Genomic DNA, 12,035 nt, shown 5'->3' with positions numbered 1-12,035 from the left:
CAAACTCATCAATTAGCACTACCATCAAAACAGGACCTCATTTACCAAAAACGCACTCACATTAAATTAAGCTTTTTTGTTCTCTTCTGGTAAGGGCAAATAGATTACAGTTTTTATTACAACATCATGTATGGTTAACAAATGGCTGAGATTAGGCATTCTCTACAGTGCCAGCTGCACTGGGGAGCCTTATTGCTCACCATCAGCGGCATTCCCTTTGGTGAAAGTTTCAGTGGGACATTTGGATTCACTATTCACAACTAACTGATGGCATGGGCTGGATATTCCCTTTTGGTGCCGGTTGCACTGGAGAGTCTGGCATTTTCCATGCACGCCTAGCAGATGGGACAGTTGAGGATTCCCATTGGTGTCAGCTGCACGGGTGAGACTTGTGGTCTTTTTGGCACAGCAGTGTAAATTTATAGGTATTCTCATTCTGGAGCTATAATTAGCACTCACTGTGGCAACGTTCATTAGCTTGAGGTTAAGCGTTACCAAAACTAGAGTGAGTCTGGATTCCTGATAATGTACATTGCACACACTGATCTAAATCATTTTGGTTTGAAATGATCACACACTGCACAGTAAGAAGTTCGTTCTTGGAACTCCACTGTGTTGGGGAGGAATATGCATTTTTGTGCCTGTCAAGGTAAGGGCTGTGGAACAAGGTGGGGGCTGGAACTGTTTTCCACTTTTGACTCCCTGTACTCCTCCCCAACAATGATCTTTAACCCCAGACTCAGGTGCTGTGGATGAAAGACAGCCTTCTTGTCCACTGCACCACCTGGTTTCCTAATAGGAAATGGGCCACTACGTAGGTGCAGTGTTAGAATCAAAGGTTCTGCTAGTGGTAAGTTTCAAATCCCTGTCCAGAGAATTTTTTTCCAGGAAGGGAAGGGCAGTTATAAGAGAAACTCAACTTCTGTTGCTAGTGAGCAGCTCTAGTGGGACCAAGGAGTGAGTGGGTTGTTACCAGTTGGGGAGAGGTGAGGATGTAGCACAGGGAGACTTAGTTCCAGCAGTGCATTCTGACTGGAAATAAACCACCTGTAATATAGGAGACAACAAATAATGTTAAAGTAGTTAATTTCATTGTACAAGTTTGCCCTTTCTTGTAATCTGAAAACTCTTAGTGTAATCCTTCAAATGAACCTGGAGGATGCTGTGATATCTCATAATGAAGACAGCAATAGAAGGAATTCTAACTTTATAAAGTGCCTGGAACAATTGTGAAGCCAAAAATTAATTTAAAATCTTTATATGGAAATTTGCCATGAAAACAAAAGTTACATCACTTGTAACCCAAGTAAACACAAGCTTAGTCCAATCATTCACTACTTTCTAATTTATCTTGTCTGTTGGCATCCTGCACTATTGGTCTTGGCACTTAAAAGCAAGCTTTAATAACTGTCATTCCATGCATAATCTCTCTTACCAAAGACACAGTGACATGAGTGCACTGAAGATGAAGAATCTTGGTGTTGGAAGTTATATTACTGTAGTCTATCTCAGGCTTTCGAGAAGAGGTTTGGATATGTGAGGGGTACCACAATCAGTAGAAGCCTGTAGCTAACGTCTGAGAAGGCAGGTGTTCTTGGAATAAGTCTGATGGAATTAGAATGATATGTTAGGAAAAGGCCCTCTAACAGTTGATTCATCCTTTAAAATAAAATAAAGGTGACTTAAGCCTGTTTTGATAAGAGACAGTGGGGGAAAAAAAATTGGATAGGGCCTATTATTGGGTGGGGGTAGCCCGATCCGCTATTACCCCGCCCCCAGTGGCCCCTGCGCAGGCAGGATGAGATTTTCGTGAGGCCTGAGGAATTACCTTCAAGCAGCATTCCGAATTAGCGTTGGTTTCAATGCAATTTACACTTTCCACAGCAGGAGGAGCCTCAATCTCTTAAAGGCAGGCTGTCTCTTAAAATCTCTTAAAGGTAGTTGGTATCTGTTATTTGCTGAAAATAACAATCTGCTGTCTGCATAGAGTCTGAACAGAGATCAGACATCGCACATGCAAAACACAGATGCAGTTCCCGTCCCTATGTTTACAAACTGATGAGTTATGTTAAAACATTGAATAAAGGTTGCACACTACTAAATCCCACATCCTCCAATCTACATGCCAGACCTCACCAATCTGCCGATCTGAGTTTGTACCAGGCCTGCGAGAGTGCATGCACCAAGGTTCTCCGCTGATGCACTAGAGGCCTTGGTGCAAGAGGTGGACAGAAGGAGGGACATCCTAAACCCGCAGGGAGTGGGGGGGGTGCAAGAGGCCCTCCAGACATATAGCCAAAAGGCAGTGGGAGGCAGCAGGGGACGAAGTCAATGCCAGGCTCACAGCATCATGAACATGGATGCAGAGCAGGAAGAAGTTCAATGCTTTGACATGAGTGGTCAAGGTGAGTGAGGTCAACTGCCAAGTGGCATCTCCTACCAACTACAACACTAGCCCCATCCACTACTTCATGCATTACACCCCCCATCACCCACATACCAACAAACTCTTTCCATCAGTACTCAACTCTTCCAATCAGATGCTTCCTCTCACCCTTACACATTGCCACTAATGCTTCTACATGCAAAGGGTGGGAGAAGTTTGGAACGCTCTTCTGCAAACAGCAGTTGATGCTAGCTCAATTGTGAATTCTAAATCTGAGCTTGATAGATTCCTGTGAACCAAGGGTATTAAGGGATATGGGGCTAAGGCGGGTATAAGGAGTTAGTCACAGGTCCACCATGATCTCACTGAATGGTGGAACAGGGTCGAGGGGCTAAATGCCACTGCCACTTGCTGCTTCCTGATATGCGCCACCTTCTCCTGCAAGAAAGCGGGACGTGTGTCTGGGTGATGTGCCTGTCATGGTTGAATAGCTGCCAATGTATGTGGCCTGTGAGTTGTGCGTGGGCGGCTTGCAACCCAAAAGGCAGTGGGAGGCAGCAGGGGACGAAGTCAATGCCAGGCGCACAACATCATGAATATGGATGCAGTGCAGGAAGAAATTCAATGCTTTGACATGAGTGGTCAAGGTGAGTGGTAGAAGCATTTCCTAACTTCACTCCTGCATGTCCTGGCTCTAAGTGTTAGGCTATGTCCCCTAGTTCTAGTATTCAAGTATAGGAGACCTCCAAAAACAGTTACAAATGTCTGGGCAGCCAGAAGCAATAATCTAGCCACTAACCTGTAAATCCTGCACGGTCCCTTAAAATAGCGCAGGTGGGGGTCCTCCAGGCACTCTAAGACATGTTCAGATGGTCGGGTTAAGACTGTGCGTTGAGTTGAGCGTTAAGTCCCAAAATGGTGTCTATCACTTTAAATCAGCGTTGCACACTGATTGTATCCATTTTCTCCTTACTTTACATGCTTATATGCGCCGAAACAATGGGCACTACACAGCCCAATTTAGCGCCCAGTGACTCCCTGGATTGTGCACCACCAGTACGCCGCAGGCATGATCTGGTGGAATTCTGCTGTACTGCCAAAACACACTAGCTCACAAATTAAGGTTCATAATTATTTCAGTAGGAAATGGAGTGCTGCGAATTTCTGTACAGCTGCTGCAGGTTATCCAGAATTTGGTTTGAATTTTACGTTGTGTAGGTTTTTCAGACTCTATGATGAAACCTAGGCACTACTGATGATTATAACTGACCTTTTGGAGGAGCTGCGCTCCATGTTAACATAGAATGTGGATGTTTGAGCTATCCAGATTGTTAACAATTAAAACTCAGATATACCTCTCATGTGCATCTGTCATTTACATTCCAAAAGTTGTCATGTCCTTGTTGGGATGGGTTGACAGAATAACTCGGACATTTCAACTACGACTCATTTTATTCATATCTATATTATTGAAAGTATTGCGTATGGCATGCATTTCTTGTCCACAAACCTTACTTCCTGTTATCACAATTTTTGAGTACGCTTTTATGTCAACATTTACAATTACGTTGCATGGGTATCCCATCACTAAGTGGAGTGATGGAGTGCCCCATCCCATCGCCCAGCTACTGAGGCTCTACTGGTTACAACAAAAACATTACCTTACTGCAACCTCTTTGCTTTCCAAAGTAAGTAAGTTTAAAGTTTTTTTTGTTTTAAGATTTTGCTCCTCCCTCTGAGCCTAATTCCTCCCTCTAGCTTGTACCCTACTCCCCCCGGCCATGCTGAAATTTTCCCTCCTGCATCTGACCATCATTTCTTTAGGTTTGGATCATTTTTTGCAGTGACCTTGCTTCCTCAACCCTGTCAGCCATTTTAAAAAATCTCAGTTCTACATACCATTTTAAGTGTTTCTGCAACCAGTCACTCCCACTCCATTAATTCTTACAGGCGTTATTAATTTTTTTGATGCAGCTGGCCATGCTCCCTCCAGACCCAGGCTCCTAGTCTCTCACCATTAAGATAATATTCTGATTTGTCTTTCTCTGATTCAAAATAGATGATCTCACACTTCCCCATATTGAACTCCATTTGCCACAGTTTCGCCCACTCACTTCGTCTTGATATCTGAGATATAGGCAAGATTGAGAGAGCCAGAGGAATGGGGCTAACAGGTCAGTGTAGGGACAAATGACCACAGGAGATCTGAGAGAAATGGGGGTAAGAATTTGGGTAAAGAAAGGCAGAAATGAGAGTGAGAGCATGAGAGTAAGAAGGGGGGAAGACTGCATGGACCAGATCAAGAGACAGAGAGAGATCAAGGACAGAAATGCAGAGGATAGAGAGACAGACAGACAGAGGACAGAATGAGAGGGATACAAAGATCTGGGGCAAACGACTCAGATCAATGTCATGAGAGATCTACTAGTAAATATCTCATTACTTAATTTATAATTTATTTCCTTACATTACTGATATTTTATGTTAAACAGAATAAATAATAATTTGTGACAATCCAACGTCTCTGAAAGCCTTTATCAATCCATGAATTCTCAGCAACTTTGGCTACGCCTTGTATCCTAATCATTTGGCTGAATCTTTGCACTCATAAAATTTTGACCAAGTTGGAAAGACTGTGTAACTGATCATACATTCGGAATGGATGTTTGGGAGCACAGTTCTAGTATTGCAGTAGTTTGAAAAATATGCAAGAAACTATCTCAACCTAGGGTGGGGAATCAATGAATATTAATAAAATCCTCAGAAGAACATTATAAAAATTCATTACTTGAACTTTGAGTTGATTAAAAGAAGAGTTAGAGCCCATCCTTCTGGCACCATTTTCAAACAGTATGGGAAGTGGAATAATTAATGCTTCAGGCATTTTTTAAAGATTTCTGAAATATCAATTTTCATAATTTTTTACAGTACATTTTTAGGATGGGAGTGTTATACTCTCACATTACGGTGAAAATCAATGACAGTTATGGACAGCCCTTGAGGATTTCACTGCCTGAGAGAAGACCTGCAAGTGAATCCGTTGTCAGAACGTAAAAATAGAAAATGCTGGAAATGCACAGCAGGTTGATTAGCATCTGAAAAAGAAAAAAAGATTATGGGCTATAAATTGGGCCACGTAGCGCCCGTTTTGTAGATGCCACATGGCTTCCTAAGGACCCAAAATGGCATCCAGAATACGCACGCACACTTCTAGCGTGATGTGCGCCAGACACCACCTTGGTAAAGGCGTTTGCGCATGCGCAGATAACGGACGCCGGCACCATGTAAAGTAGGAAGAATATCTGGTAGATCAGTGTGCATTGTGGATTTAAAGGGACAGATGCGATTTTGGAACTCAACGCTCCAGCCAACTCTCTTAATCTCGTACAGCTGAACAGGTCGTAAACAGCATGAAGGACCCCCCCACCAGCGCTATTTAAAGGGATCATGCAGGATTTACAGTTGCTGGATTATTGCTTCTGGCTGCTGATGCATTTGTACTTGTTTTTGGAGGAATCCTATACTTGAATACTAGGAGTAGGGGACATAGCCTAAAAATTAGAGCCAGGACTTGCAGGAGTGAAGTTAGGAAACACTTCTACATGCAAAGGGTGGGAGAAATTTGGAACACTTTTCTGCAGTTGATGCTAGCTCAATTGTTAATTTAAAATCTGAGATTGATAGATTTTTGTTAACTAAAGGTATTAAAGGATATGGGGCTAAGGCGGGTATATGGAGTTAGGTCATAGAACAACCATGATCTCATTGAATGACGGAACAGGCTCGAGGGGCTAAATGACCTACTCCTCTTCCTATAATAAAGTTTCAGTACTCTACAGGGAGTGGGCTGGCTAGCTGACAGGCACTGACAGAGTGGCAGGGGTGAGACAGGAATGCTATCATCCTGAGAGAGGACAGCAGGTTCATGGTCCATGGAGCACTGCTACTTGCTGCCTCCTGTTATGCACCACCTTCTCCTGCAAGAAAGCGGGATGTGTGTTGGTGAGTGTCCTGCAGGATATTTGGGTGATGTGCCTGTTATGGTTGAATAGCTGCCAGTGTGTGTGACCTGTGAGCTGTGGGTGTGCAGCTTGCAATAGTGTTAATGTGTGAGGGTGAGAAGAAGCATCTGATTGGAACAGTTGAGTACTGGTTGAAAGAGTTTGCTGTTAGGTGGGTGATGGGGGAGTGTAGTGTGTGGAGCAGTGGATGCAGTTGGTAAGAGATGCCACTTGACAGTTGACCTCACTCACCTTGACCACTCGTGTCAAAGCATTGAACTTCTACCTGCACTGCACCCATGTTCGTGGTGCTATGCACCCGGCATTGACTTTGCCCCCTAGTGCCTCCCACTGCCTCTTAAGCATATATCTGGAGGGCCTCTTGCCCCCCCCTGCGGATATAAGATGCCCTTACTTCTGTCCACCTCTTACACCAAGGCCTCTAGTGCATCAGCAGAGAACCTTGGTGCACGCTCTCTCGCAGGCCTGGTACAAACTCAGATTGGTGGTGTCTGGTGTGCAGATTGGAGGATGTAGGATTTAGTAGTGCGCAACCTTTATTCAATGTTTTAACATAACTCAACAGAGACGTGACCTGCATCTGTGTGTTACGTGTGTGATGTCTGATCTCCGTTCAGACTCCTTGTGGACCCATATCTTATATTTTGCAAATAAGAGATGCAGACTGTCTTTACGTGATGCTAGCCACTCGCGTGATATCTTGGGGCCCCCCCTGCTGGTGAGCAGCCACTCAACAGCACAGCTAGGCATGGTTGCTCGCAGATATCGGGTAAATCACCAGGCAGCACGAATGTTACGTGCTGCCTGCATCTCAATGACCGGGTGTGGGTTAATCGTGCACCGTGACCCCCGCGCCCTGTTTCGGGGGTTATCCAATTTAACCCCCTAAATGTTTAAGATGGGACCAATCATCATGGTTTCAGGTGAGGTGCCCCACACAAAATGTTAACCTTTCTTTCTTTTTCAGGCGCTGAATGATCTAATGTGCAAGTGCAGTATTTTCTGACAGAGATAGAAAGAAAAACTGTCCCTACTGGAAATCTGAAATAAAAACAGAAAATATTGGAAAGACACAGCAGGTAGGTCAACATTTGAAAGAGAAACTGATGTTTAATTTCAGGTGGGACTCTTCGTCATGATTTCTGATGAAAGGTCCCACCCAAAATGTGTTAACCTATTTTTCTCTTTTGGATGCTGACTGACTTGCTGTGCATTTTTAGCATTTTCTGTAATTTTTTCAGCCTCAGTGGGTTGACTGCATGAGGACATGATGGACACTCTGAGGACCATGGTCTGAACTTCAACTGAAATTATTCTAGGAAAAGAAAAAGGCCACTGCAATAATAATAAATAAGAACTGAATTGTCATGTTTCTGTTATTGTAAGCATTTGATATTGTGAACCTTCTATGATTATTGATTGAATTGTTTTGAATCATAGAAGGAAATCAATACAATAGATTAATAGCAAAAAGCAGCCATGGACAAACTGACCCAGCACCACCTTCTCAGGGCTACTAGGAATGGGCAATAAATGTGACCTTCCAGTGTCCAAGAACAAAAAAAAATCTATGAATGCATCATTCTGCAGTTATGTAAACACTCCCTTGAATATAGTTACTTGCATAGCTTTCCCCGTCAAAGTTACCTCAAAGAACTTCAAAAGTTTAATGTATTTAGTGTAAAAAAAACATATTCATAGATCTTAGTCGATGTGATCTCCTGGACTGGTCTGGATTGCTTGAGGAGGTCGGATGAGAATTTTCAAGAGTATTTTCTCCCTTATTGGCCCTGAGTTTTTCTCTTTTTTGCCTCTCCCAGGAGATTACATGGCTGCGAGGGCTGGAAAGTGTCCAGTCATGATGGTCCAGACATAGCTGGAGGGTGAGATGGGCTGTGAATATCCAGCCCTGCTGTTAATCATAAGAAAAAATCCTGGTGTATTATGTAACCACCTACCCAGTTTCTGCTGTTGCCAATTCAGATTGGTGGCTTTGAGAAAAAAGTGAGCATTTTCATTGCTCAGTCATTTTGTTGCTTCTTCATTAGCACTTACTGACAGAATCAAACTGCTTTTGATTTGTTCATGTTTAGTCAATCAAAAATTTAATAAGTAACAACAAGTATATCCTCATTTCAGCCAATTACTAATTTTTGTCCTGTGGGCATTGGAATTGCAGTGTGTCACCTCAGACCACACTTTAGGATACCTTTGAAAAGCATGACATGCTAAATGTAAGATTTTTAATTATAGAGATAATAATATTTGTGGATGAATGTTAACTATCAGTCTGTCAGAAGAGATTTGAAATTACATGCCAGCTCTAGTTTCTGCTAGACACACTCAATGCTCTCTCAGTGAAACCATACGATTACAATTGTTGGAAATGAAAAGGTTGTGTTTGTGGTAGCGGAATCTGTGCTCTTGAGGCTGAGGTGGTTCTAACTGTATCTGCACTGCGGGGAGAAATTGTGCCATGCAGCCAGTGCATGTCGTAATTGGCCCGAGACAGTCAGAAGTCATAGTGTTCAATTCTCCAAACCTATCATCCCTCACCTCGATGAGGACAGGCAAAAATAGCTGACGCTTTAAAAATGTCTTTTATTGTCTATCAATTATAGCTGTAATAAAAAGGACTGTGTAGCATATACAATTCTTCACAACTGCATGGTGTAGGCCACAGTTCAGAGGGGTAGGCGGTGGTTAGATTGCACATTGAGAGCCACATATAGAGCCACTCCAGTCACTTGTTCCATGTAATGAGTGTACAAATGAGCTATACTTATCAGTGAATAGCAACTGTTTTGCAATACAAACCATTAGAATAATAGAATCCAATTTACTTCATTTCATATGTTTCATTGAATTGGAGCCAAATAACTTGTGGGAGAGATTCCTAATACAGATTTCCAATGCAGGGGTACCTATTAGAGGCACACATGGTGATATTATTAGAAATCATTGCTTTTAATGGAGATTCAAGGCACTTCATCACAACTTTGAGTATAAGATTAGGCACTTACTGCCATGGTAAACTCTATTGTGATACAAGCTCCTATTAATTAGATTCCAGCAAAAGCAGCCAAATAGTTAAACTGAACACTTTTAGAAAAATAAAAATAATTTTTTTGGAGGTAGGAATCATCAGTACAAAGTATAAAACTCTATTTAGTACGATCTATTTACTGTGTACTTGTAGTAAACATTAACCGTTGCTGTGCTTTGGATTTCAGAGCATTCCACAGTTACCGTGTGCTAAGGCTCTCTACAACTATGAAGGGAAGGAACCTGGCGATCTCAGGTTCTGCAAAGGTGATCTCATCATTCTACGACGTAAGGTGGATGAGAACTGGTATCATGGCGAGCTGAATGGTACCCATGGCTTCTTCCCAGCTAGTTACATTCAATGCATCAAGCCTCTTCCACAGCCGCCTCCTCAGGGCAAAGCACTTTATGACTTTGAAGTGAAGGATAAAGAGCAAGATAAGGACTGTTTGACTTTCACAAAGGTAAAATAATTATTTCACAGATGTACCAGACATTTATTTTTAAACCTATAGGTGTTTTACATTTATCATAAATTGAGCTTCTGAGCACCTCCAGCCCCGGGGGGTATTGGGGAACATGATAAACAAAGATATTAATTTTTTTAAGCAATCTAACAATAATGTGCTGCTACAGCAGATGTTTGTATTCCTTCAAAAGCTAGAAAAGTAAAGTGCTTATCCTCCTGTGTTTTACAGAAATGGTGGTAGTAGTTAAAAAAAATTCAACAAATATCAATCAACCCATCTACCATTCCATGTTATATGATCTACTTACCAGCATACATTCCCAAGCCAGTTTTTGCTGGCCGGTACAGACCTTCCTCTGACATTGGGGGAGTCTGCAGGTAGAAAATTAAAATTATGTAAACAACTTTTCGATAACTCTGCATGCTCAGTTGTTCTTGTGTTGCCACTGGTGCTGTGAAATCTGCCCTGCAATGTAAACTGGGTGAATTTAGAGCACCGTCAGCTTTAGCATATAGTGGAAGTATCATAGAATCATAGAAACTTACGGCCCAGAAGGAGGCCACTTGCCCCTCGTGTCCATGCCGGACGAAAAAGAGCTATTCAGCTTAATCCCACTTTCCAGCACTTGGTCTGTAGCCCTGTAGGTCACGGCACTTCAAGTGCACATCCAAATAGTTTATAAATGAGTTGAGGGTTTCTGCCTCTACCACCCTTTCAGCAGTGAGTTCCCGACCCCCACCACCCTTTGGGTGAAAAAAATTCTCTTCAGCTCCCCTCTATTCCTTCTACCAATAACTTTAAGTCTATGTCCCCTGGTCACTGACCCCTCTGCTAAGGGAAATAGGTCCTGCCCATCCACTCTATCTATTCCTGTCATAATTTTATACACCTCAATTAAATCTCCCCCCAGCCTCCTTTGTTCCAAAGAAACAACCCCAGCCTATCCAATCTTTTCTCATAACTAAAATTCTCCATCCCTGGCAACATCCTCGTAAATCTCCTCTGTACCCTCTCTAGTGCAATCACATCTTTCCTGTAATGTGGTGACCAGAACTGTACGCAGTAGTCAAGCTGTGGCCTAACCAATATTTTATACAGTTCTAGCATAACCTCCCTGCTCTTATATTCTATGCCTTGGCTAATAAAGGAAAGTATCCCATATGCCTTTTTAACCACTTTATCTACCTGTCCTGCCACTTTCAGGGATCTGTGGATATGCACTCTAAGATCCCTTTGTTTCTCTACACCACTCAGCATCCTCCCATTTATTGTGTACTCCCTTGCCTTGTTTGCCCTCCCCAAATGCATTACCTCACACTTCTCTGGATTGAATTCCATTTGCCACTTTTCTGCCTACCTGACCAGTCCAATGATATCTTCCTGCAGTCTACCACTTTCCTCCTCACTATCAACCACACGACGAATTTTTGTATCATCTGCAATCTTCCTGATCAAGCCCCCACATTCAATCTCAAATCATTAATATATACCACAGAAAGCAAGGAACCTAGTAGTGAGCCTTGCGGAACCCCACTGGAAACACCCTTCCAGTCGTAAATACACCCGTCAACCATTACCATTTGATTCCTGCCACTGAGCTAATTTTTGATCTAATTTGCCACTTTCCCTTGAAAGACTTTTACCTTTTTGACCAGTCTGCCATGTGGGATCTTGGCAAAAGTCTTGCTAAAATCAATGTACACTACATCAAACGCACTACCCTCATCGACCCTCCTTGTTACCTCCTCAAAAAATTCAATCAAGTTGGTCAGACACGACCTTCCCTTAACAAATCCATGCTGACTGTCCTTGATTAATCCATGCCTTTCTAAACGACAATTTATACTGTCCCTCAGAATTGATTCCAATAATTTGCCCACTACCGAGGTTAGACTGACTGGCCTATAATGACTCGGTCTATCTTTTTCTCCCTTTTTAAACAACGATACAACGTTAGCAGTCCTCCAATCCTCCGGCACCACGCCTGTAGCCTGGGAGGATTGGAAAATGATGGTCAGAGCCTCTGCTATTTCCTCCCTTGCTTCTCTTAACAACCTGGGATACATTTCATCTGGGCCTGGCGATTTATCTACTTTCAACAATACTAAACAC

At 42.6% G+C, this 12,035-nt stretch overlaps 1 protein-coding gene across 1 annotated transcript in view; it reads left to right on the top strand.

Moving 5' to 3' along the window:
- Nucleotides 1-12,035, top strand: part of LOC137322930 (E3 ubiquitin-protein ligase SH3RF3-like) — a 351,726-nt gene that overhangs the window by 254,349 nt on the left and 85,342 nt on the right. The window contains exon 2 of the mRNA XM_067986167.1: nucleotides 9,642-9,917. Within this exon, the coding sequence (XP_067842268.1) occupies nucleotides 9,642-9,917 (276 nt within the window). The remainder of the gene's footprint in view (nucleotides 1-9,641; nucleotides 9,918-12,035) is intronic.

The sequence above is a fragment of the Heptranchias perlo genome, chromosome 6, assembly GCF_035084215.1.
Source record: "Heptranchias perlo isolate sHepPer1 chromosome 6, sHepPer1.hap1, whole genome shotgun sequence".
NCBI classification, from domain to species: domain Eukaryota; kingdom Metazoa; phylum Chordata; class Chondrichthyes; order Hexanchiformes; family Hexanchidae; genus Heptranchias; species Heptranchias perlo.
The sequence above is the reverse complement of the archived record's forward strand: the minus strand, read 5'-3'. Positions and strand labels throughout refer to the sequence as shown.